The 27,985-nt window shown below is 43.0% G+C and overlaps 2 protein-coding genes across 2 annotated transcripts in view; both read right to left on the bottom strand.

Moving 5' to 3' along the window:
- Positions 1-12,693, bottom strand: part of araf (A-Raf proto-oncogene, serine/threonine kinase) — a 34,484-nt gene extending 21,791 nt beyond the window's left edge. The window contains exons 1-5 of the mRNA XM_086112548.1: positions 12,644-12,693; positions 11,625-11,831; positions 10,776-10,879; positions 372-474; positions 117-274 (exon numbers count right to left, since the gene is read on the bottom strand). Of these exons, the coding sequence (XP_085968674.1) occupies positions 117-274; positions 372-474; positions 10,776-10,879; positions 11,625-11,732 (473 nt within the window). The 5' untranslated portion in view covers positions 11,733-11,831; positions 12,644-12,693. The remainder of the gene's footprint in view (positions 1-116; positions 275-371; positions 475-10,775; positions 10,880-11,624; positions 11,832-12,643) is intronic.
- A 348-nt stretch (positions 12,694-13,041) lies between these two features.
- On the bottom strand, positions 13,042-27,752 carry imp4 (IMP U3 small nucleolar ribonucleoprotein 4). The gene is made up of 10 exons (XM_086110871.1): positions 27,682-27,752; positions 27,561-27,564; positions 26,908-27,016; positions 26,744-26,827; positions 26,563-26,672; positions 25,469-25,601; positions 17,937-18,091; positions 17,751-17,845; positions 17,537-17,610; positions 13,042-13,380 (listed from the first exon to the last, which is right to left on the bottom strand). The coding sequence occupies exons 1-10, from the start codon at positions 27,750-27,752 to the stop codon at positions 13,268-13,270; spliced, it is 948 nt and encodes a 315-aa protein (XP_085966997.1). The 3' UTR covers positions 13,042-13,267.
- Between the last annotated feature and the right edge of the window lie 233 nt (positions 27,753-27,985).

Genomic DNA, 27,985 nt, shown 5'->3' on the forward strand with positions numbered 1-27,985 from the left:
CTGTTGAGACGTTTCGTAACTTGAAAATTTCTTATTAAGGGACATTCGTAAGTAGAGTGTGTGTGTGTGCGTGTGGTGTGTGACCAGCACATTTACTTAACTGTGATTCAACTTACCGCTGTTTGCTGACTGTGTCCATGTCCACGCAAACAGTAGGTACCTTGCTACTGCAGAGCTGGTGAAATTTGTATCCACATGTCTGACACCTGAAGCCATTAAATAAGAACTTGTGGCAAAAATCACAGTAAGCCAGCTTGAAGAAAGTTTTCCGTACCTGTGCAGAGTAAAATTGGATTTGTGCAGCAGATGAACATTTATGTGCAAAAAAGGTCATAAAACGAATCAAAAAATCAGCTTTGCCTGCTACTTACATAGTTGTGCATGGTAAGGGGAATGTCATCCAGGACCTCGACTAATAGCTCCTCTCCAACCAAAGGAGTAATGTCCGTGTCCCAGTCTGTCAGTCTCTTCCGACTAGAAGAGTAATTAAAAGACAAGAACAAGAATTAAAACAATTGAGTACCACATACTGTATGTATTTGGGGAAAAATGCATGACGTTAAAGACTTTTAATTTAATTGGGGGGTGGGGTGGGGGGTCCCGATTTCACGTAATTTTTTTCCCACTTGCCCATTTTGCTGACAACGAATACCGTATTTTCACGACTATAAGGCGCCATTAAAAGTCTTAAATTTTCTCCAAAATGGACAGGACGCCTTATGATGCGGAGCGTCTTGTGTATGTGCTGAGTTCCAAAACCTGACTGACAGCCGACACGCTGTTTATATAGAGAAAAGGCGGAAGTGACTGTGGACAGGCATGCGGCAAAGAAGTCGGCCAATCAGTGAAGGGTGGGCGTGTATATATACATATATGGAGAGAGAGAGAGAGAAAAGGCAGACGTGAGTGACGACAGGCATGCGGGGAAGAAGTCCGCCAATGAGTGAAGGGTGGGCGTGTAAGTGGACGCTAAAGGGACGCCACAAGCAGGTACCAACACCTGTATAGAGTGTGGCTATGTGCATTGTTGCAAAACAACTTCGGTTTTGGTTTCTAAGAACCCCCGAAAATAAATTCTACAAAGAGACACGCCTACGAAGCTCAGTTCAAACTTCAAGCCATCGGTTATGCTTTTGGCATGCGTGCCCATCTCACAGCAGCGGTGAAAAACCAAGTCAAGCAAATGAACTCTGAGCTTGCCGTTATTCCCGGAGGCTTGACTAAAGAACTCCAACCGCTGGACATCGGCATCAACCGGGCGTTCAAAGTAAAGTTGCGAACGGCATGGGAACAATGAATGATCGATGGCAAACACAACTTTACAAAGAGTGAGAGGCAGCGCCGGGCGAGTTACGCCACAATTTGCGAGTGGATTGTGGCTGCTTGGACGAACGTGTCTGCTTGCACTGTTGTTCGAGTTTTTGGCAAAGCCGGCATCATTTCTGTGGAGCCACATGGCAATGAGAGTGACTGACAACGAGAGGGAACACGGCGTTTTTGATGGATTACCGGTACTTGCACAATTGTTCAATTCTGATACAGAGGATGAGGACTTTGATGGATTTCTGGGTGATGATTGATCGAAAAACTTGAGTACATTGTACGATGGCTAAATAAAATACAACGGAACTCAGTTTTGCTTCCGTTGCCTTTTTAAAAACGTGTTTTTAGCTTGTATCTATGTCTTGGCATGCTACCGTATGCTTCAAGCTAACGTGTTTTTAGCGTGCGCGCATGCATGCCGTATGTTTAAGCTGGCGTATGTTTTACCACTTTAAAATTGCGCCCAGTAATACAGTGCGTTTTGTCTATGTGTAAAATACAGAAATTGCACCCATTAATGAGACTGCGCCCAACCATACGGTGCGCCGAATGGTCGTGAAAATACGGTACCTTTATAATGTACACTTCATTATAGCGACCAGATTTTTCCCACAAAATAGTGAAAATGCCTTTGTTACAATGAACAGTGGCAAGCTAAATGCCACTGCGATGTTGCTTATGAACAAACTGTACAGCACAGGATTCCCCTCCGTTGCTGAGCAACAGTAGTGATCGACTTGTCCATTGTTGTACAGTGATCCCTCGCTACTTCGCGGTTCGTTTATCGCGGGTTCAGTGCATCGCGGATTTTTTCAAACGTATTAAAAAAAGAAAATTATTATTATTATTATTATTTTTTTCATACAGTATACATGGAGTAAAGTACTGTATATGTTGCTCTATGTGACTCACTGTTGTTTTGCAGCTTCCCGCGGACCGTTTGCGGACTTTAAAAAAAACACGTTGTTTTTTTTACCTGTTTATGTTTATTTGGACGCTACTTCGCGGATTTTCGTTTATTGCGGGTGGTTTTGGTCCCCATTAACCGCGATAAACGAGGGATTACTGTACTTCCAGAAGCACGGTGCGGTCAAGCACATGGTCTGAAAACATGTCTGGTAAAAGTAAGCAAATCTTGCTGTCTGTGAAGGCTAAAATTATCGGTCACTTTCGAAAGGGAATCTCCCTGACGAAGCTTAGCCGAGATAACAAATCGGTAAAGTCAACAATTTTCCACCATCATTCATAATGACAAAACATAATCAAGGCAGAGCTCAAGGCCAACAGATTGAAAGATGATCGAAAATGGCACGGCACATCTTGAACTGGAGAAAGTACTTTTCATTTGTTGACTGAATTTTTTCTTTTATACTGTATACACATATTTGTAATTGACATGATTATACTGTATTACATGTTCATGTTTTTACATCTATAAATGTTCATACTGTAGTTGGCGACCATTTTATTGGAAATGGTTTCAACGCAACCATTATAACAAACGTTATTTGTCAAGTCCCTCGAGTAACGTAACAAGGTTTGACTGTATATACATACTGTACATACATAGATATAGATATATACATAGTTTATTTGCCCCCTTCCTGATTTCTGTGAATTCACATATTTATCACACACAAAAGCTTTAAGTTCATCAAACCACAGAGACTACACAAGTATATACAAAATGCAATTTCTTAAATGCCAATTAGATTTTTAAGACACACACACAAAAAAAATAATCGAAAACTACATATCCCTGTGTGAAAAATTGCCCCCCCCCCCCTTGTTAAGTCACAAAGTAACTGTGACAAGCAACACGTTTGGGAAAGCTGAGTTCAATTTCACATGGAACACCCTAGCACCACAATTGTTGAAGCATGAAATCACACAACATTTGTCAGACAAAGTGACATAGGCTACACGATCAAGAAACAAACGCATCATACCACGAGGCAAAGAAATTGAAGAATACATTGGAAAAAAAAGTTATTGAAATCTATCAGTATGGAAAAGATTACAAAACCATTTCCAAGACTCTAGACCTTCAGCAGACCACTGTTAGAGCAATTATCCACAAATGGATACAACTGGGAACAGGAGTGGTTGACCAGCTACAATGATTCCAAGAGTGCGGCGACGACGACGACTCATCGAGGAAGTTGCAAAAGAACCTGAATAGGGGTGCCCAACCAGAGCGGCAGCCCACGAACTGGTCCCAAGTCGATTGCGCGGGTGGAGGGATTAAAAAAATGTGTGTCTGTGTGCGTGTTATTCATATTCTATATTTTTGTGTTAGTGCACACTGCACCCTAAGCATCCTCTCAGTTTAAAAAATAAAATAATACTACAACAAAGCAGGTCACCTTTAACCTACGGTGGCGCGTGACCTGCATCACCGGAAGTTGTTAGAAGTCAGCAGTCTGCACTTGCAGCTTGCGATTAGAGCTGCTGCCATATATTTTTATTATTCTGATTCAAAGTTTGATTTATATACAATTCACCAATGCCACTGGTAAAGAATGGGAATCTGAAGTGCCAGGAGAACATTTTTAAAACAATATACGTGAGCTATGATGGTGACGTTGTTACACTGAAGACGCTGCCAAAGTGCGTCCCATTCCGCCGCATCAGCTCTCGACTTTTGACGGTACTGAAAAATGGTTTCCCATAAAAGTCACCGCACACGAGTTGACTGTATGCGATCGAATCTCTCCTACGTGATCAACACGATTTCACTGTGCCTGTATGTGTGTTTGTGGCGTGGTGTGTGAGTGTGTTTCTTCTAATTTACTTTCGTTTTGTTTTGTTTTCAGTGTTGGCGGGGCGGAACAGATAATGTTACGTGCGCATGCGGGTTGCTATTTTAGTCCGCAAACTGAGGAATCGCGCGAATGACAGTAGGGGTGTTCACACGGCACACATTTGCTCCGGTGCTGCACCGATGTATTTTGTTGCGATATATTTTACACCGGAGCAAATTTGGTGGAGCGGTCACACGTACAAAGCCACTGAGCGTGTTAACTCCGGCGTAGCACCGGTGCAGCCCCACTTGCGGTCACACGGCAGTTTCTGCAGCGGAGCAAAATGATAGAAAACAAAGAGCTGTCGTGTTGGTTCTTATTAAAACATACACAACTCAAGCAACTACTGTCAGACATGATGGGGGGGGGGGGGGGGTTGTGAACACACAACAAAGGAACAAACTACACAAACAACTTCGAGACAGTCCAGTCTCCTACAAAAGGAAAGATGATGTTCGGGGACTATCCCCCCCCACCCCCGTTCTAGTTGAGATGGTATAACCCAAGAGGCAAGGTGCCGCTTGCTACTGTTATTGCCAGCCATCATGTCTTGTGTCGTTATTAAACAAAAACATGACGGAAGTACAACAGAGCACGAAAGCAACGCATTCTCGCCGTATGTAATCAACTCTTCTCATGCCATGTTGCCGTGTGAACACCCCTAGTTCGAGGTGGCGGCGAAAAAAAACACACAAAGGTCTACTAATTACGACATTTAAGAAATGGGAATGCCAGTCTGATTTTTCGTATGAATCGTCCGAAGGGCGCATCACTAAACTCACCTGTGACGTATGCACAGAACACGAGAGCGAGATACGACGAGAGGCACGATTACGAGGCAAATTGGTCATTATATCTATAGGCTAATCGCTATGAAAAATATTATGAAACAGTCTTGGTTATTCTATAATTTACTGGTTGTAGCATGGTAACTTTATGAATAAAACATTCGTCACAAGGTGTAGTACTGTAATGCTAATGTTAACTGTCAGTAGAACTAACGATGATGTGTGGTAGATTCTTTCGTCAAATTGATAGATTACCCATGCATCGTCTTGGGAAGAGGATGTCAAGCCACATCAATATTTACCTGTATTAATGATTACCAGTAAATTAATCTTTGCGGTGTGAGACTGGAAAACACACTCAGATTTTGTGCTATGTTGTATTCATGATGCCATATGAGTACAACATATTTTGATCCATTTATTTTGTTGAATAGACCTGGAGTACACAGCTGCTGATGTTCATTGTTAATCTTGTATGCCTGAATTATTTAATTTTTTGCAACATTTGTTTATAAGAAATAAACCTATTATCAATGGATATTGTTGTTTTTTGTGATATTATCATATACAATTGAATCAGTATACCATTTCAGAATTTGAAATTTGGGACTCTCTAAATGCATAATGGGACTCATACTTTTCTGATCAGCGAGTCCCTGGGACTCGCTGGGGGTAAACTGTAAGATTATCACTGAGGTAGGCACTGATTCCTTTTTACAAACGCACAAGTTCTTGTATCTACTTGTATCTGGGCCGTTATGGCTGTTGCTCATCATGGCATGCGTGTGTGTATGCATGCACATGCGGTAACGCGTCGATCGCGGGAGGTCGGTAGCTTAAAAGGTCTATCTTCGGTCAAAAACGGTTGGGCACCCCTGACCTAGAACAACATCCGTAGAACTCCAGACCTCGCTGGCCTCAGTTCAGGTCGGTGTTCACGACTCGACCATAAGACACTGGCCAAAAATGGCAAATATGGGAGCGGTCCCAGGCGAAAACCACTGCTGTCTAACAAGAACACAAAGGCTCATCTCACATTTGCCAAGAGACATCTTGATCATTGATCATTCTCAAGGCTTTTGAAAAAAAAAAAAAGTCTACGAGTTAAAAATGTAACTTTTTGGAAGATGTGCCATGTTCCATCTGAGGTAAAAATGGCACAGCATTTAATAAAAAGAAAATTATGCCAAGAGTGAAGCATGGTGGTGGCAGTGTGATGTTTTGTGTCTGCTTTGCTTCCTCAGGACCAGGACAACTTGATGTGATTGATGGGACAATGAATTCTGATGTCTAACAGAAAATCTTGAAGGAGAACATCCGACCAACAGTCAATATGCGCCCTCAAACTAAAGCGCTCCTGGATCATGCAGTAGGACAACGATCCAAAACGCACCTGCAAGTCCAGCTCCGAATGGCTTGCTTAGATGGATGTATGGATGTATGGATGAATAGATAGATGGATGGATGGATGGATAAATAAAGGTTTTGGAGTGGCCAAGTCAAAGTCTGGATTTGAATCCAATTGAGATGCTGAGGTGTGACCTTAAATGAGCAGTTAATGCTAGAAAACACTTATATGGCGGAGTTGAAGCAATTCTACGAAGAAGAGTGGGCCAAAATTCCTCAACAGCGATGTGAAAGACTCATCACCAATTACCGCTAATGCTGGATTTCAATTATTGCTGCCATGGGTGGCACAAAGGGGCAATTAGTTTTTCTTATGGCACAGTTGGTCTGGAATTATTATTTTTTTGTCTAAATAAATTCACATTTAGAAATTGCATTTTGTATTTCCTTGGGTTGTAGCTGTGTGATATTAAAATTGGTCTGATGAATCTTTGTGTGTGATAAATATGCAATTAACAGAAATCATCAGTGCGTGTATACACACACACACACACACACACACACACACACCTTAACTGAGCACAACAACAAAAAGCATGTAACAGTATTTCTTTTACACATACAGTACTACACTGAACAAGAGCCCTTGTAAGGCCACCCGTCGCAGGTCATAAAATCTATTGGCATAGTTTTAGTTCGTTATTCCTGAGTGATTTAACCAAAAGTAAACCGCAATATAGGTTGAATGCATCCAGTACAGAGGTGGTCCGGGCTGCATGTGACCACATTCTTGGGTCCTGAGCCACACTGAAGGACTGCTGACTCCACTACAATCTGTGATGTATGCCAAAATATGTACTCATTCCTGCAGTCATTAAATTATATTTGTCTATAAATTTATCTTAATGCCTTAAAGTTCATATTCCCTCATATCACTGAAGCAAAACCTGTGACTATGTATTGTTTTTACAAATCAGTACAATCAATAAAAACAGACATCCATAGAAGCATAGATTCCCAACATTTGGGAAATGGAGTATAGCAAATCGATCATCAAACTGAAAGCAGCACACAAACAATGCACAATAATGGGGGTTCCATACAAATGTTTCAAATTTAAGCGAATTTCGTGAAAATGTGCAAAAACAAACATGCGACTTTTGGCTGCTTGCATTTGTCATTATTTTGCAAATATTGAGAAGGGAGGAGATTGCGCCAAGAGAGACGACATCATGTTGGAGCATCACTTTCTGCCATAAGACACTCTGTTGTCTCAACAACATTGATCATGGACAGATTGCTGATCGAGCTTTCTTTATCATTGGCCGCCATTTGTCGCGACTACAATGTGCATGTGTGATTCAATATCCAGTCAAAACATGTTACTGTATGTGGTATCAAAAGCTGTTTCCACAGCCAAAAATTGCATTTTCTTTTTAGCGATGAGCTAAAAAAATCCACACCCTCTAAACCAGGGGTGCCCAAACTTTTTGGACCGAGGATCTACTTTTCAATCAACCAACGTCCAACGATCGACCCGTTACCGCGCACATACACATGCATGGCATGATGAGGAACAGCCTGACGTGGAGGTATGATGGCACTTTGACAGCCTGTTAACTATCGTAGCTCACGTGTACTGTTTGAAAATGCTTCCCCCGGCCCTCCAGATTCCTATTCTTTGCCCGTGCCCCCGGTGAGTTGTACGCGAAACAAACTCTGAATGGCAATAGTGATAACGATAAAAGATATAGCGCAACAGCTCCGATCACAAGCTGCAATTGCAGACTGCTGAGCGCTCGCAACTTCTGGTGACGCAGGTCACGCGACAACGTAGTGTTAAAGATTTACTTGCTTTATTATTATTATTTTTTTTTTTATACTTTTTGCAAAAGTGAGACTGATAGGATGGTTAGGGTGCAGTGTACATTAACACCAAAAAAATATATTACTAACATGCACAAAGACACACAAATGGTTGTTTGTTTATTTGGGGTTTTTTTCCCTCTACAGCCCTCGCGATCAACTTGGGACCATTCCGCAAGCTACCGGTCGATCGCGATCAGCATAATGGGCACCCCTGCTCGAAGCGGAAAACTTTTTGGGGCAAATTTTAGACCTTTTTCCTAATTTCTAGTGTTTCAATTCAGATTCATTTGAGCAATTCTTGAAAACTTGGGGGTGGATCGGAAAATGGATGGGTGCATGGATGTTTTGATCAGCTAATGTTCAATAAAACATACACGATTCATGTGACTGCATTGGGTTGAATTCTTAATGCAAATACAAATTTTTTGAAATGCACCAAGTTAGAGCAAGAAGTTTCTACTATTTGGAGCATTGCTTGTTCTGAGAACGTCTTCCAAAATAAAGTAAAAATCGTGAAATCCTTAACTGAATTGAAAATCAAATAAAATGAATCGGGAATCAAATTGAATCGGGCTCCTGTGAATCAAATCGATTTTGGAAATCTGACTCGTTACCCGCCTCAAACCAGGATGCGTTCTCTTTAAATGGGAACAGTATCTTATCATCATAAAAAAAAATTCTATGACATTAATGAAGCCACATTGGCTTGTTATTGTAACAGAGACATCTTGTGCTATTTGGATACTTACAGTCCCTTCCACAAGTACTGGAACGGCAAGGTCAATTCCTTTGTTGTTGTTGTTTTTTTATATACTGAAGACATTTGGATTTCAGATCAAGAGATGATATATGAGAAGTTCATAAGTGCAGCTTTTGTTTGATGGTACCGTATTTTCCGCACTATTGGGCGCATCAAAAAGTCTTCCATTTTCTTAAAAGCTCACCGAGCGCCTTAAAATCCGGTGCGTCTTTTGTATGGTCATTATAGTAATACGTCGACTCCAAGATGGCTCCTTCCTTGAGACATGCTTCCAATGTTATAACTTGCTGTTGGTTCAGTGAACTGTGTCACTGCTTTATTAAATAAGTATGTGTTGCAGCTCCGAAAAAGGAGAGCGGTGGTGTTAATTTTTTAAAACAGTCTCAACAAATACAGGTACGTCTTTGTCTATCTCAGTGCTTTCTTCCGTTCGACTCGAGAGGCGTTCAAGACCGCCACCGAAAAACGCAAACTAACGATTAATTCGATGAAACTACAAAAATTGAAAATAATACATCAAAACTGAAAAGCAAGCGAGGCTATAACAAAAAATAATTCTATTGCCCCCCCTACAGAATTTATATTGTGATTTCATCATTTGTGAATACACAACAAAGGAATAAATATCTACGACTGACATCTTGTGTTATTTTGACTTCAAGATGGCGCCGCGAGAGTGGCTGCCTTTCCAGCAGCTCCTATTTATATTGTTCTTCGACTTCTTCCTCTCATAACTTTGCTGCTGTGAACTGGGAATTTCTCCATTGTGAGACTATTAAAGGTTTTCGTATTTTATCTTATCTGATTGTACTCTTGGAGCTACGATAAAGGAAATGCCAATGGGTTTTTCGGAGGCGGTCATGAACGCCTCTCAAGTTGACCGGAAGAAAAGAAGGGAAGGAGACGGACAAAGACACACCTGAGTTTGTTGAAAAAATGAGAGCTGTGGTTGTTGTTTTATTATTTTTTTAAACGCAGATTTTATTAATGGTTTTCACAGTCTCAGCAAGTACAGGTACTGTACGTCTTTGTCTGTCTCCGTGCTTTCTTCCGTTCGACTCGAGAGGCGTTCATGGCCGCCTACGAAAAACGTGAATTAATTCTTACTTCAATGAAACCTCGAAGAAAATGAAGCGAGGAAATCACAAAATAAATTCTGTATGGGGATACAGAATTAATTTGTGATTTCCTTGCTTGATTTTCTGTTTTAATGCATTATTTTCAATTTTCGTAGTTTCATTTAAGTACAGTAATAGTTCATTTACATTTTTCAGAGGCGGTCGGTCATGAACGCCTCTCAAGTTGAAGGACGCCTCTTGAGTTGAATGGAAGGAGCGTAGCACCATCTAACGGACGCATTGTAGATTGCACCTTTTAGTGCGAAGCGTCTAATATATGAAATAAATTTTACAAAATAGCCATTCATTGAAGGTGCGCCTCATAATCCAGTGCGTCTTTTCGTGCGGAAAATATGGTAATTACATTTAGATGCGTTAAAAATTAAAAAACTCAAACACCCACTCACTTTTCAAGTGAACAAAAGTATTGGAACATGTGACTGTTGGGTATTTGTTGTTATTTGGATGTTGCCTTTTAGCGTGATTACTTCAACGTTTGTGCTTGTTTTTAGGTTTGGGTTTCACCAGTGAAAATTAGGCAAACAAAAACTAGAGAGCAGTCTATGGATGGATGACAACACCATGAAATAAAAGCTAGACTTCTGAACATTTGTCTGAAACTCAGATGTCTTCAGTATACAACAAAAATAATGGAACTGAATATACCGTTACAATACTTTTGGAGGGGACTGCATTTCAAACCAAACATTTGTAGCCCGTTTTTCTTATGTTTGTCAAACCTTAGCACAACATGATGCAAGCTTACCCTTCGAGAAGGCGGAATACAGCACAGCAGTCTTGGCTTAAGCCTCTCACTTTAAGTGCTTTATCTAGACTCTCATACACCGTCTGTCCTTGGCGAACATTCACCTGTGAAACGGAGACCGCTCTTCAATAACATTGACAATGTCACATTCAAAGGCAATGTATTTTAATTTGAATGGTTTAAGTGAAAATGTCAGCTTTATACTGAAACAGCTTATCTTGAAACACCTTTTAGAAATTGAAGCCATATAAAATATATCAATTCCCCCAACCATTTACCATACCACATCTCTCTCTCTCATACACAGGCACACACAACCATTCACACTCACAACAAGCAGCAACTGGCAGTCTTTAACTAATTAAATATGCAGGTTTTTGGAATGTCAATGGTAGCCTGAGTACAGTACCCAGAGAAAACCCACTCAAGTGTGGGCAGAACATAAAAACTCCACATAGGAGGGCATGTGCCTAGATTCAAGCCCACGACCTCTTGGCTGAAGCAAACATGCTCACCACAATATAATCAAGATGTATATAGAATGCATTATAATTCATAATATGAACAAATGTGACAAGGTGGAATACATTGAATTTGAATCATAAATCAGAAGAGGGCAGGATGATGAAAAGCACCATCTGCCAGACCAAATGCTAATTTTCACACTCGTTGACAAAGTGACAAATATGTCAAAGTTTGTGCGAGTAATTACACTTAAAACCAGCCAGTTCTTTCACAGTGAACCATCACTAATTCATCTAGTTGCCGCATAATTTTATTATTTTTTTACAGATGCACAAAACTGAGAATGAATGATAAAGAGCATCATCGAGCTACTTTCTCACTCACCACAGTCCTTTGCTTGTTTGGGAGGTAGACTCGGATAGTGCCCCCACCTCGGGGTGGATCCTCCGGACTAGTTTCTCCTGAGGAGGAGTAGGAGGAGGTGGAGGACATGACGAGAGGATCAGGAGGGGGATTCTATACTTGACACCAATACCTCAGGTGAGAGTCATGGGGAAGTGGATCCAAAAGACTAAACTGTTTACTTGCAACCTGCAACAAAATAAACAGGTTTAGTTGTGGGGCTGGGCAATACGTATTCGTGTTGAAAAGAGCAAAGAAGCAAAAAAAAAATATATATATATATATATATTGTTGAACATGACCATTTCAGAGAAGCAAAAGAATACCAAATCGTTATGACCAACGATGTAAACGTTGAGGGTGGGTGGCAGGGTACGCTTGCCTTTCTCCAATGGGCTGTACTTTGAATGGTGGGAATAACAGTTGATACAAGCCATTACTCGTGAAACGCCGAAGCTGCAAACTTAGAAGTCACAGATGAGTGATGCTAACGATATGTAATGTTAGCCACTTAGCTTAGCGTGGGATTTGTCTACTGTCTGTGACATTTTGAGTTGTAGGTAGCCATGTTTCTCTTGACTCGGCCACTTTAAACTGCCTTGCCAAATAGTTCAGCGGGCAATGGCAACTAACAGCATACGGTCGATGTCATTCGAGCAGATCCAAGTGTGAACTCGGCTCGAAACGCAGTTGTTCCCAGGCTAAGCTGTGGCCGTAGTGGAAGAGATTATGTAGCTACAAAATGGCTAGAGTACTTTTCAGCTACTCGTTGCCAGCCCAGTCTAAAACGTCTGCGAACTTCGGGGGTTTTACCACTGCGTCGGCTCCTGAGCTGTTGCTGCTGCTTTCTCCGCTTAGTCTGCGGTGACTTGTTCCTTCGTCATCCAAAACATAGCACATACAGTACTTGTTCCGCGTTGCGTCTATTTCGAGTGCTAACAGATCGTTCTCACGTCGCCAATGATTTATTTTCAAGTGTAGATATAAATTAAAACTCTTACCTGAGGCGGCCATCTTGAACTCTCAATCTAAAATCGAATCTGTCAAGTACGTCAGGGAAAGCGGAAAACCTCGGAAAGGCTCGTTTCTCATTGGCCACATGCTGGAGCTGCGTCCTTTCATTGGACACAGCGGAGATGGGCGTTAACTAACGTCTCTGTCATGTAAATGAACTCTACTACAGTGAAACTGCAATCTGTCCGTTTTCAAAACGACAGCGACGCAAAAGGCGACGCTGTCACCCACTGGGGGGGATATGTAAAACGTTTCCGACAGTGCATACTGTATGTTTTGTACCTACTGCGTCACATTGAGACGCTCCTGACCTACAGTATGTTGTCACACTTTTCATTTATATTATGATCGCTGTTAGTGAGGATTTAAGAAAGAAGCAAATACAAACAAGATGACTCATTTTATTTAAAAACAAAACAAATTTACCGAATTGTACGTGCAACAGAGATGTGCGTCCACATCGATATCATCGCTTGACAAATACTGACATCTACAGTGGACATATGAAAACTATATTGCTTTTATGGTAGCTCACCAATGAAACATCTGACAAAAAAACAGTCATTCTATACACAAGTCCAAAAGTTCGATTATAGTCAAGATTTATGAACCTATTGAACACTGAGAAATCTTCTTTTCTTGGACGTGTGTGTATATGCGTGGTGTCGCCACTCAACATCTGCTGTGTTCTCATTTTCCAGGGTGCTCAGCTTGATCATATATACTATGAAAAGAAAACAGGATTTAAAATCAGAGAACACTTTACACATGTGAATGTCAAAAACATTACAAGAAAAAAAAAACGTTCCAACACAAGCACTTAATGAACTGAACTTGTTTTCAGTCCTTGGACTTCCGTGGCTCAGACAAGCCCAATTTAGTTCATGTTTTAATGAAGATGTATAATTTTACCTTGCATTAGGCTATGTTCACATTGCAAGGGATGATGCCCAATTCTGATTTTTGGGTAAATCTGATCTTTTTATGTCCTTGTTCGCGGTGCAAAAGCAAATGCGACTTCTAATGTGAACCCAACACATCCATTATGTGGCACGCATGCACAATGTCAATTGACATGCACCAAAAAAATATGGCATTCAGTACAATATTTCATACCGATTGGGTGATGTGGAATCTTGTGTGTGCCTAACAAACTTGTTTTGACCAATCCTGGCAGCAGATAAAAATGTCATCACCAGCATTATGATTTAACTATTATTATCACCACACCTGTCCACTTTATGGTTCATGTTTCAAGTGGGATTAAAGTCAAAAATAACACTGTTCCTTAAAACAACTTAGTTGATTCACAGACGGGGAAAAAAATGGAATTGAGCTGCAGTGTGAACATGGCCTTTGTGCATCAACCTAAAATAGCTTACCATTCCCTCTAACTTTGATTCATATGGTACTTGACCGAAAATCTAAATTACAACCGAATACGCTTACAAGATCACATTCTGTGTTCATTTGAACAAGTATGAGAACAGTTACAATGGAAAAAAGGACGAATAGCAACGTGTATATAACATGGGATGAGACACTTCACTCTTAACAAGGCATCTCAATCAAATGTTAAAGGGGAAGTCAACCCCAAAAATTTCTTTACAGTAATATGCTCGAAGCGCCGCCACGAGTCTAAACACGGCATTCTGATTAATGTCGTGTTTGTGGAATATGAGTTAAGCAGCAAAATCCCCTTGTTTTTCGCCATCTCAGGCAGCGGCCATTTTGCCACGTGCTGTCAAATGAAAATGACATCACAGTAGCTTCGGTCTCACTCACGACCAATCATGTTAATGTTTTCTGAAGCTGACTGGTTGCTACCTGAGCCTGAGCAACCATGATGCCATTTTCAGTCGACCTGGATAAAGAAAGGTCGAATATAAATAATTTTTAAAAAATTAAATAAATAATTTATAAATTATATTATATATATATTTTTAAATAATTATAAAAATATAAATATCATTGCATTCCTTCAACTCAATAAGAATCCATACGAAATTGGAAGGATAAGCAGTTATGGTAATGGAATTGGAATCGATAAATTCTTATCAATTCCCATCTGAGTTTCCACTGTTTTTAAAATGTGGTTTGTTCTGCATGTAGGTGGTGTTCGTATGAGTCGTGTCATGGATGCTATTTGCATGTTCAACTGTGTGGTTCATTGGGGTGCCAATGAACGTTTCATGCAGGGATGAGAGTGGCGAGTGATGAAAAAAGTGGAAGGGGCGGGGCCAGGACGGGGGCCACTTACTAATGTGACACTAAACATGCTGAAGATGAAGTGTATTCAATTTACACACGATTTGAAACTTTAACAGCAAAAAATCCCAAGATTGTTCACTATTCTGTCAAGTGAAAATTTGTGCAATTTTGCTTATGCATTCTTGGTGAGCACCAACATGTAACTTCAAATTTGCTGCTCAAAATCAAAACAAAAAAAGGAAACACATTCCCAGCCATATTTAAGATTTTTTCAATATGTGTATTCATAAAGTGTTGTATAAATGTGATAAAAAGCTGTTGATTCTTACCTCATACAGTGATAGTGAAGTCCCACACTGTTTACTATATATGGGTTATGAATGTATTTTATTACCGTATTTTCACGACCATTCGGCGCACCGTATTGTTGGGCGCAGTCTCAATAACGGGTGCTATTTCTGTATTTGACACATACACAAAACGCACTGTATTATTGGGCGCAGCCAGGCCTGGTAAAACATACGCCAGCTTAAACGCACGCTAAAAACACGTTAGCTTGAAGCATACGGTAGCATGCATGCACGCTAAAACATACCAGGTATGTTAGCTTAAAGCATATGGTAGCAGCTAAGACATACGGACACACGCTAAAAACACGTTTTTAAAAAGGCAACGCAAGCAAAACTGAGTTCGGTTGTACTTTATTTAGCCATTTTACAATGTACTCACGCGACTGGTAACTGCTAGGGGCGTGCCTATAGCGTTCTCTTACACGCCCACCCTTCACTCATTGGCGACTGCTACCTGCTAGGGACGTGCCTTTAGCGTCCTCTTACACGCCCACCCTTCACTCAATGGCGGAGTTCCGCATGCCTGTCGTCACTCACGTCCGCCTTTTCTCTGTATAAACAGCGTGTCGGCCAGAAGTGCTCTCATTCAGGCTTTGGAACTCGGCGCATACACTAGACGCTCCGCATTATAAGGCGTCCTGTCCATTTTGGAGAAAATTTAAGACTTTAAATGGCACCTTATAGTCGTGAAAATACGGTATATAAAGTGGATGTCTATTTACAGTATGCAACAATATACAGTTTCATGAGCTAAAATACTTTATTTTCTCTTCATTTTAAGCTTTTTAGCAAGCGCTAAAGTCTGAAGTCAAGATGGCGCCAGAGTAGGCAGCCGTTGGCAAGTGCTCTCATGAGCCTTGCTTTTTTTGTTGTTTTTTGGTTTGTTTTGTCACTTTGTGTTTGTTGTTACGTCGTGTGGACCTGATGTGGACTTTTTTCAGCATTTTTTGGTCACGACATTCATCAAGGAGGAGACTCTGTGCTTGGTGGTTGCGCCTTCTCGGCAGCATGGGTATACCAGCACTGTTTTTGCCTGGAAGGAATGTCTGCGCCATTTGACTGTCGTTGCTGGACAGTCCCGGGGCGCTTGTGTCTTGCGCCTGTAATGGGCAGCATTTTTCACAGCCCCGCTTTGTTCAGCGGAGAGATCGGTGCTGTTTAACGGTCTGCGGCTGGATGGATGTAAGTCTTGAGGAGCCGACGATGAGAAGAAAGGAGCGTTAGCGCGGAGCGCCGATGCGGATGTGGAACTGGGAGTCGCGGCTTGGAATTGAAGTGGATTTACGTGGGACAGGAGATGTGAGCCAATCTCTTTTTCGTCAATGGACGCTACAGCTTCGTGTTTGCTTTCAAAACTTAGCTTGTAGCAGACGTGTGCACATTTTCAGCATGACGTCTCTGATCCACTGGTGAAAGGACACTTTGATCCTCTCCTCTTTCATCTATAACTGCTTCAGACAACAAGTGTATGCAGAAAAGTGGTGAAGATTGCACGACTGTCTGTGTCCTATGTGTTGTGTTGTGTTATTTTTGTTATTTTGACTTCAAAATGGCACCGCGTGAGTGGCTGCCTTTCCAGCAGCTCCTATATTTTGTTGTTCTACTTCTTCCTTTCATAACTTTGCGCTGTGAATTGGGAATTTCTCCATTGCGAGACTAATAAAGGTTTTTCTTATCTTCTTTTTTCTTTCTTATTGGTCCTCTCCGTCTTTTTCCACTCTCTTTTTAGCCAACTCCTCTTGTTTTTACACATGCTCCAGGCTGTCGAAAAGCGCTTGAGATCGAGTAGTTACTTTTCAGTAGAAATGTCTGTTTTCGGTGTTTCACCGAGGTTGCGTGACTCTGTAAAGCTTTCCATCCTCTCGATCCGTATAGAATGACATCGTCACACACTGTACACAGAGCTTTACCGGCGACATCAAGCTTTTTCACGAAATCCGACACAAGCACAATGGTTCCTCTTTACCGTTTCCTACTGGGGACACCGTTAGCTTGCAAACGTTACTTGTAAACATTACGAGCACCGAATCTGCTGAAGACAAGTCCGGACCCCCCGCCCCCCAGAATTTTTTTATGGATTTGGAACAATATAAAATAGGTCCATTTTGACTGGAGAAAAAGCGGAATTCAGTCAAAAAGCTGGAAAAATCTCATCCCTGTTCATGTCTGTTGCAATTAATTATTGTACCAGTACTAATACGAAGCCCTTTTTTCTTTTTACGCGAATACATTACACGTCCCATACATATGCTATTGAAAGCACTGTGATTACCAGTCCCGGTTTAGCGTTTCTTCCCAGAGTTCTCGGGTTATACTTACATTTCATTTCAAATCTGGGCCCCACTTCTGTCAGTTCTATGTTCTTGTGGTCTGTTTTTTTGTAGGTGTGATGTCTGTTTAAAAAATAAAAAACAACAAAGGGGGGGTGTGTGTGAAATGTACAGTGCATATGATTTACACATTTACTGATCTAACTTCTTATCGAACATAATTCAATCTGGTCTTTAAAATGAGATGCCACATTTACACTGACCTGAAAGAGATGAAGTCCTCTTGGTTGGCAAATGTGATTACACGCCTACTGTCCTCTTTGGGCACTGGAAAAAGATACTTGAGGATATTGGATACCTGTGCGTGAAGAAATAATTAGGTGAGCTGACGGACAAATGATGAGAGATGCTATCAGTGGCATGTGAGCAGAGCATGGTTGAGTACTCACCCGCTTGCCAAGCCGTGAGGTGAAGTTGTGAAAGATGAGATGGGGGTAGGCCTCAGACATGGTGCCTATGTCTGGGACATCGTGCCTCATTACCACATTATAAAGCGTGAAGTAAGCTGTGGGTCCAAATGGCAGGTGGCACACCACGAGGCCATCTGCAAATATGGATGAACAAACAATCTAAGCCTGTACTTTCATTCACACCCGATTTATATTGACCAAAGTTTTATTCCAAGCCTTATTTTGAGAAGTATCAGGGCTCCATGATGACCTTTCTTCACTCAGTCACCCTCAACTTGACTTGCACAGTAAATATTCACATTCCTCTTATTTATTCACTATATGACCAATAATATGCAGTTCCTCATCCAAACAGAACATCCTGCCTTCTTTCGCCAAGACAGTGAACTCACAAAACAATTCAGACTCATTATCAGGATTTGTCTCCTCTGGCATGTGACATTTAATGGGGAAAAAGTGACCACTGGTTTGGAGTATGGGACACCAAACCCCATGATACGGGCTGTACCACCGATGTCAGATTTTGGTTCGCATTGCCAGCAGGAAGTCTGATTCGTTTCCAGTGAGGGTTGGACTCCACCAAGGCTGCCCTTTTTCACCGATTCTGTTCATAACCGTTATGGACAGAATTTCTAGGCGCAGCCGAGTCATTGAGGGGTTCCGGTTTGGTGGCCTCAGTATTGAATATCTCTGCTTTATACAGATGATGTGGCGCTGTTGGCTGCTTCAAGCCGGGATCTCTGGAGGGTTTGCAGGCGAGTGTGAAGCGTTTTGGATGAAAATCAGCACTTCCAAAGCTGTGACGATGGTCCTCAGTCGGAAAAGGGTAGCGTGCCCTCTCCTGGTCAGGGATGAGATGTTACCCAAGTGGCCCGAATATAAGATGGCCCTGATTATAAGACACCCCCCTCTTTTTCAAGACTCAAGTTTGAAAAAATACTTTTTGAACACCAAATTAATTTTTATACAGAAAATAATACAGCACATCTGAAACAAATGATTATAACAATATATTTGAGAGAAAAAGCATGTTATTTTGCCTCATTCAAATCTTAACTCATTTCCACCCTTTGACGTATTAATTCGTCAATCACGTTTTTTCATGGGGGAGGGTGCAAGAAAGTCTGATGCAACTTCTCACCACAGGATTAGGCTTGACGGCAATGTTAAATAGCAAAAGAATGGCCATCGGGTGGCAGTGGTGCAAAAATCAACCAGGATCACGCCGGAGAAGTAGTAGAAAGGGCGTACAGTTAAGGAGGGGCGTATGTGGATAGTGGATTGGAACATGAGCAACTAGCAACGATGGAGAAAAGGAAATAACTAACTAAAAAGGATTTTTTTCGGTATAAAAGCGTCCTCGAAACAAAACAACAAAGGAGATGGTGTTTGTGTGGAAGAGAAAATGACGCTTCAGTCACGTAATCGAAAGCGGCACCCGTCAAACGAACGTCGGCCTGCACAAACATGGCGTGCTACACGCGGCCCGGATAGCTCACGCCGAGTTTCGAGTTCATTTGATGAAGATGAACGTGTTCCACGTCAGCGACCATCGCTTGGCAAAGCATTTTGTGCCTCCCAATGCCCCACATCGCCCACAAATCGTCTCCCCGGCGACTTCCAGCGATGACGGCAAAGAGGCTGCTTTGCTTCACATGGCCGACGCCGGGCCCACGTCAGCGATTCGTTGGAATCGTCTCGTAATGACGACGGCGAAAATGATGAATTGGAGAGCGATTTGGATCCCGATATGTCGGACGAATACGTGCCTTCGGACATAACGGAAAGCAGCTGAGAGTTCTCGCCAGAGCCGCTGGAACGAGGAGGTAACTGGTGACTAGCTTGCAAGTTCCCATTCAAAACTTCATCACCTCTTATGCCTCCTCAGTCACTTTTATGTACCGCTACATTCCCCGCTATACTATGAAGTTGCCAGTAACACTCATCATTTATGTACGGTTGATGCGTCTCGTAGATGTGGATGAAAATATGCGCTGACTTGCATGTCGCCATAGGTTTAAAAAAAAAAAAAAAAAAAAAGACAGGACACATTTGGTCAGCTCAGCTCTGCTAAAACCACTAGTGTTAAATTCATATTCCATTTCATTTCAAATTGCATGCTGAGCAGCGTGGAATGAATGGTGTAAATAGCAGTGTGCGAGCATTTATGTGCGTGTGTGAGAGATGTTGAAATGTAAGTGGAAAGCAACAATAAAAAAATAGAAAAATAAAAGTGTGGTAATTGTACATACTTCTATAAATTACAGATTGTCCAACCAGAAGCCAAAAGATGACGACTCCTCGTCTTGGTGGTGGAAAGAAAGGTAAATTATTGTACCTCACTCTGCAGCAAGATATATTTGCAACTTTTTATGTTTCTATAATTTATAGGTCGTGCATCTGGACGTGGTGGGATGAATCGATGTGGTGACAAACTGGATGGAAGCCAAAAACCATCTTCTCCACAGCTTCACTTTTGTCCATAGTTCAATAGTTTTGTTGTGTGCAAATAAATTATTTTGCTACAAAAACATTATTTGTAATGTTCTTTTGTAGGAGGAACACATTATTGAGGTATTTGAGCTGTCACAAAAGCAAAAAATAATGTAAAACTTGAAATGATGCTTGAAATGCATGCTTTTACAAAAAGCTCATTTTCTCTGGATTTCTGCAGAAAATCGGCCTTTTCCATAAAACTTAGCAGTTTTCTAATGCTGATTGCCAACGAAAGATAGAAAGAGAAAGAATGAATGAATGGCTTCTGGTTTTTGAAATGTAAATTACATCAAAACTTCTCCTCAGCTGCCGGTTAACCTGGCCGATCTTCCACCCACTTTTCTCCAGATTGTCGCTACGTTTCTCCATTTTCTGTTATCTCTTCTATTATTTTCTTCTCACCGCTATTTTTTATTTTTCTTCTTCGTGCTACCGCTATTTTTATTTTTATTCTTTGCGACAGGGGTTCGCTTTGGCCTGGGGAGTCAAGTTCAGAATTCGCTTCGATGGTGTCTGGCGCCATCTAGCGTCGTGAATGGGTATAATTTCTAGACACCGAATATAAGACGACCCTGACTTTTTCATTCTGATTTCAATGCAAAAAACACCGTCTTATATTCTGGCCAATACAGTATCTTGGGGTCAAGAGGGAGGGCAGGATGGTGTGCGTGTGTGTGTGTGTGTGGTGTATGCAGGCACGTGCGTTAACAGGCCGATTGTGGGAGGTTGGCTGCTTGAAAAGTAGATCTTGGGTAAAAAAAAAAAATTGGGCTCCCCTGGATTAGGTGATATGGCCTTAAAATAAAATCCTATCTGCACTTGCCTCACGGAACAAGTATGGCTCTGAACAAGGGCTCTTGTTTCTTTTTTAAATTGAGCCATTGATCTTCTGAAAAACATTTTACAATGATACTGTACGACGATATTTAACAATTTAGAACTTCAATTTAGACTTCGGGGTCTCCTCCCGGTGGGACATGCCCGGAACACCTCACCAGGGAGGCGCTCAGGAGGCATCCGAATCAGATGCCCAAGCCGCCTCATCTGGCTCCTCTCGATGTGGAGGAGAAGCGGCTCGACTCTGAGCCCCTCCCGGATGACCGAGCTTCTCACCTTATCTCTAAGGGAGAGCCTGGACACCCTGCGGAGAAAACTCATTTCGGCCGCTTGTATCCGGGATCTCGTTCTTTCGGTCACGACCCATAGCTCGTGACCATAGATGAGGGTTGGAACGTAGATCGACCGGTAAATTGAGAGCTTCGCCCTTTGGCTCAGCTCCTTCTTTACCACGACAGAGCGATACAACGTCCGCATCACAGCAGACGCTGCACCGATCCGCCTGTCAATCTCCCGCTCCCTCCTGCCCCCACTCGTGAACAAGACCCCAAGATACTTGAACTCCTCCACTTGGGGCAAGATCTCCTCCCCGACCCGGAGGGGGCACTCCACCCTTTTCCGACTGAGGACCATGGTTTCAGATTTGGAGGTGCTGATCCTCATCCCAACCGCTTCACACTCGGCTGCGAAACGCTCCAGTGAGAGTTGGAGAGCCCTGTTTGAAGGAGCCAACAGCACCACATCATCTGCAAAAAGCAGGGATGCAATACTGAGGCCCCCAAAACGGATCCCCTCAACGCTTCGGCTGCGCCTAGAAATTCTGTCCATAAAGGTTATGAACAGAATCGGCGACAAAGGGCAGCCTTGGCGGAGTCCTACCCCCACTGGAAACGATTCCGACTTACTGCCGGCAATGCGAACCAAACTCTGGCATCGGTGGTATAGTGACCGAACAGCCCGTACCAGGGGGTTCGGTACCCCATACCCACGAAGCACCCCCCACAGAACTCCCCGAGGGACACGGTCAAACGCCTTCTCCAAGTCCACAAAACAAATGTAGACTGGTTGGGCGAATTCCCACATACCCTCGAGGACCCTGCTAAGGGTGTAGAGCTGGTCCACTGTTCCACGGCCGGGACGAAAACCACACTGCTCCTCCTCAATCTGAGGCTCGACTTCCTGACGGACCCTCCTCTCCAGCACCCCTGAATAGACCTTACCAGGGAGGCTGAGGAGTGTGGTCCCTCTGTAGTTGGAACACACCCTCCGGTCCACCTTTTTAAAAAGAGGGACTACCACCCCGGGTCTGCCAATCCAGAGGCACTCTCCCTGTTGACCACGCGATGTTGCAGAGGCGTGTCAACCAGGACAGCCCCACAACATCCAGAGCCTTGAGGAACTCCGGGCGGATCTCATCCACCCCTGGGGCCTTGTCACCGAGGAGCTTTTTAACCACATCGGTGACTTCAACCACAGAGATAGGAGAGCCCAACTCAGAGTCCCCAGGCTCTGCTTCCTCCAAGGAAGGCGTGTTGGTGGAGTTGAGGAGGTCTTCGAAGTACTCTGCCCACCGGTTCACAACGTCCCGAGTCGAAGTCAGCAGCGCCCCATCCCCACTGTACACAGTGTTAGTGGTGCACTGCTTCCCCCTCCTGAGACGTCGGATGGTGGACCAGAATTTCCTCGAAGCCGTCCGGAAGTCGGCTTCCATGGCCTCACCGAACTCTTCCCACGCTCTGGTTTTTGCCTCGGCAACCACCGAAGCTGCGTTCCGCTTGGCCAGTCGATACCCGTCAGCTGCCTCTGGGGTCCCACAGGCCATAAAGGCTCGATAGGACTCCTTCAGCTTGACGGCATCCCTTACTGCTGGTGTCCACCAGCGAGTACGGGGGTTGCCGCCACGACAGGCACCAACCACCTTACGGCCACAACTCAGATTGGCCGCCTCAACAATAGAGGCACGGAACATGGTCCACTCGGGCTCAATGTCCCCCGCCTCCCCCGGAACATGGGAAAAGCTCTGTCGGAGGTGGGAGTTGAAACTCCTTCTGACAGGGGATTCCGCCAGACGCTCCCAACAAACCCTCACAATACGTTTGGGTCTGCCAGGACGGACCGGCATCTTCCCCCACCATCGGAGCCTACTCACCACCAGGTGGTGATCAGTTGACAGCTCCGCCCCTCTCTTCACCCAAGTGTCCAGAACATGCGGCCGCAAATCCGATGATACAACTACAAAGTCGATCATCGAACTGCGGCCTAGGGTGTCCTGGTGCCAAGTGCACATATGGACACCCTTATGTTTGAACAAGGTGTTCGTTATGGACAATCCGTGACGAGCACAGAAGTCCAATAACAAAACGCCACTCGAGTTCTGATCGGGGGGGCCGTTCCTCCCAATCACGCCCCTCCGGGTCTCACTGTCATTGCCCACGTGAGCATTGAAGTCCCCCAGCAGAACAAGGGAGTCTTCAAATTATGTCCAGACTAAATATGTTTTATGAATATTTATGCCCAGAATGTCTCCTACTACTCAATAATGACCGAAATCATGATATTTGGAGCTTCCAGTCTACCACTGCCAACTACTACAGCAATCAGAATGAAAAAAAGAGATCTTTTATTTGATGTGGTGATTTGTGCCACCGACATCACGCTAGAATACAGGTATTTAATCTGTGGACAGTCCTTACAACAGACAGTGTGAGAGACACATAATCAATCACTGATATTGTAGATTGATTATATTGCCGCAATCTCTCGACCATTTCCGAAATTGTCCTGCACATACTACAGGTGTTATGGTCGCAAATGTAGCTATGATGAATATAATATATGACGTGTATGAGAATATCCTGTCACGTTTTACCCACTCTCATGAAGTAAAATCTCGGCGGGGGCTTTCTAAGTGTGCTGCTGAGCGTGACTTATTTCTTTCGCAGTCGTCGTGCTTGTGGAGTCCTGCTTGCAATTCATAGAAGTCGCGACGGAACAGATTTGTTAGTGAATTGCGCTTCATGGCGACCATTTTGGCATTATTCTGAAGGACGTCAGTCTTGTCAACCCCAAATCATTTCCAGACTAAGGGACGTGGACTTCGGTCTTGCTATTAAAATGCTGGCTGAGACAAGAGACTCATCCAGTTCTCCATTCCCGCAATTGGAAACAACGGTGTCTTGCGCTCGGCTGGTCCCCACAGAGTCGCGTGACCGAATCCTGCCCGCTGATTTGCAAAATGAAGACTTATCACTTCCTCCTCCCATCTAGGCACGCTGATTTGCCAAAGGAGGATTTTAATCGCTTCCTCCGACTTTGCAGCCATTAGGTCTTTTCAAGGTAGCCTGACTACAATACCGTAAAATGACAGATCATGAAAGAAAGATAGGCGACAATATTGATGACAATATATACATCGTCCACCCCTAGTTAAACTCTAAGGGCATTATGTCGAAGGGGGAAACGTGGACTTTAAAGTTTGGATTTTAAATATATATTTTGGGAAACCGGTCCTTAGACTTTTGTTAGAGGAATCTATGAGCAAAATTGTATCATGTTTAAAGTTTCATTTAATTTGGGCACATCAAAGCGTTTGGGTGCGTATCCAGCACCCCCAAATGCCTGCACACAAAGGCGCCGGCCATCTGGCCGGGGGACTGTTGAAGTCCACAATTAGCACGTCAATACAGGTGGACAACCACAGGGGAGAAGGCGACACTCGGTCACAAAAGGGGAATGAATAATTCGGGAACAGCGGTTGAGCAACAAAAGACGAGTTGAGAACACCCGTCGCGCCCAGACGACATTGACCATCCGCAAAGTCTACAACATGCTAATTCGATGTAGACCAGCCAGAAAAGGCGCCAATGTACTGGTGGTTCAAGTTGGAAAAACAGGTAACCAATCACTACCGAGGAGCCGGACCGGGGTGCGGCATGCAAACATCGGGGGCAGTGTTTTTCTTGTATTTTGCATATGTTACAATAAAATGTCGAACTCGCGGTGGCGGGACTGAGAGTGTGATCGCGGAGCAACTAACTGTCGTTCGCTCTCAGAGATCCGCTCCCGCCGATATTGAAGACAATTTTCCTGTGTGCCGAGTCATTTCTTTAACTTTGTCCGAGAAAATCTCTTTTCTACAACATCTGTGACACTGAACTTTGAAGAATTAATAAACCAACCTGGCTGTCCTCTGGTTTCATGAATGATGACAAGGTCAGTCACGTTGTTGGCTTTGCAGGCTCGCACCAGTGCCGCAATCTCATGGTTTCCCCTGTTCATGCGTTGAGCTGCAGGAATCATCAACTTTACCTCCTGTCCCGGAAGAGCAGAAGGTACTTGTTTATTGAAAGACATCAATGAGAGCGTTATGCATCAGCCACTGCTGTCACCAGATGAGTATTTGGTGGTGGCGGTGTTACAGTGTGAGCAAGTGTCTCCAGTCGGTACAGAACTGCCTTACTACCAGAATAACATGATTAATACAGTGATTGTGCCCCTACAAGAACAACACAGGCCTAATTTCATCTTCATGGACGACAATGCTCCAGCTCATTGAGATCGCATCATCGGAGAACGGCTGTTGGAGACTGGTGTACTTGAGATGAAATGGCCTGCATTTTCTCCAGGCCTGAATCTTATTGAAAATCTGTGGGAGCAGCTGAGTCGCCCCTGCACCCCAGAACCTCAATGACTCGAGGGCTGCCTTTCAAGAAGAGTGGGATGCCATGCCTCAGCAGACAATAAGTCGACTTGTGATCAGCATGAGACGTCGTCGTCGTCAAGCTGTAATTGATGCTCAAGGGCACATGACAGGTTTATTTAGACGTTGAAATCTTTTGTTGTGGTGCACCCACCATTGTTAACTTTTGTTTCAATTGTTTGAAATGAATAGAAAAACAAGTGCATCCTTCAACTTAAATGTGCTACTTTCATGATATGATAGATATCACTGTAGCATGATGAACTTTTATATTTTCCATACATTTCCCTTGAAAGCCAAATATCCCCAACTTTTTATGAGGAGTCTAATTCAAAATTCAGTACTAAAGAGAAACATTTAAATATGTGTTTTTAGCAGTATCTACCACTAAAGGACGAGCTGATGGTCAGAAACACAGATTGGACATAATGCATGCCAGCATGAGGAACAATGACTTTTCATTCATATTTCAGACATTGTAAATGGAAATTCTCACTGTCCCTATGCTACTATGCTACTTTGTGTTAAAGTGTTAAGTAGTTTAGGAATGCCTCATAAACAACTGAGCCAAACCTTAGCAAACATTTTGAGTCTCGAACTCGGGTCTCTGGAAGTGGTGACAAGGACTTTTGGATCTTCAACTCCAGCCCATTTGTACTCATCATCCATATGTGAGCTGACACCTACCAGAGAGACAATGTCGTGATACAAATGAAAGGGATCAATAGTGTATAATAATGAAAGCAACACTAACCCTCTGCACCACCATCATCATACTCCAGAAGCTTCTGGAGCTGCAGTGCATCTTTGCGTACCTCAGTTGGAAGCAGACAGTTTTCTACAGGAAGGAAAAATAATGTGAGGTCGATATCATACATGACACTATTCCGTTTATATGAAGAGTAAGCCAATCCATACCATCGAGAGCACCCTTCAGCTTCTGTTTCTTCTCTTCAATTGTTCGCAGCCTGTCTTCTTGTGCCTTCCTGTACAAGTACTCCCGCCTCAGTCTCACCTCTCGACGAAGCTATCAATATCACACCACAAAGCCATCACATCAAATGGAAAGGAACATCAAAATCATATTGTTCATTCGTTGACATTGGTTGTAATCTATATTAGACACGCTGCCCGCCCACAAAGTTTGCCCTTTTCGCTTTACGAATAAAACCTAAAACAACTGTTTTGATTATAACGCCACATCACAACAGACAACTAAGAGTTCTCCAACTGATTATCAGAAACGTGTTATTGTCTACGACAGAGGTCACCAACGTTTTGGCAGCCTCAAGAACCACACGAGTAGCCCGTGGGTCGGTTCTAAAAACAGCTCACCAATGAGGTTATTTGAAAAGGTTTATGTTTACAGAGATTTATAGAAATTAAGTGTTGCATATTGATACTTACAATATTTACACATTATTCACAATACCAAATACATTTGACTTAGTACGTAATTAATATCTTCTAAACGAGATGCTCCCCTCGACCAAACGGCGTCTATAAAGTATTTTCTTATGGCTGGATTGTCACGCGTCAGTTAAACCGTATCGTCTGAGACGTTCACAGACAACACTAAACATACCGACACGTTTTTCTACTTAAGCGAGCGTTGGCATTGGCACCATCCTCTTGTTCAACAATATACCTGAATTTCACTTGTCGAAAATGAGTGAGTTAGAAAAACCTTACCATGTTTCTTTTTTTGGTTGCAAAGTAGCAGCTACCAGTTGCCACATGGAAAGGAGTGCCGCATATAACATCGCTCTTCATTGGCCAAAGTCGGAGCCAATAGGAGCGCTTGATACTGGCATACGGAAATTGATTCCAGAATAAGAGCTCGGTGACTGTACAACGCCTTCAAAGTTAGACAGATTGGTCGAGTCCGGTTTCGGCCTTCCTCTGAGGAGTTTGCCAGAAAAAATTGTGGCATAGGCTTCCTCAAGAGCAGGGCCTTTTTTTTGGTTTGTTTGTTTTTTCCCCAAAACCTGGAATA

Source organism: Hippocampus guttulatus, chromosome 5 (genome assembly GCF_054856545.1).
Source record: "Hippocampus guttulatus isolate MCC_2025c chromosome 5, RoL_Hgut_1.0, whole genome shotgun sequence".
Classification (NCBI taxonomy): domain Eukaryota; kingdom Metazoa; phylum Chordata; class Actinopteri; order Syngnathiformes; family Syngnathidae; genus Hippocampus; species Hippocampus guttulatus.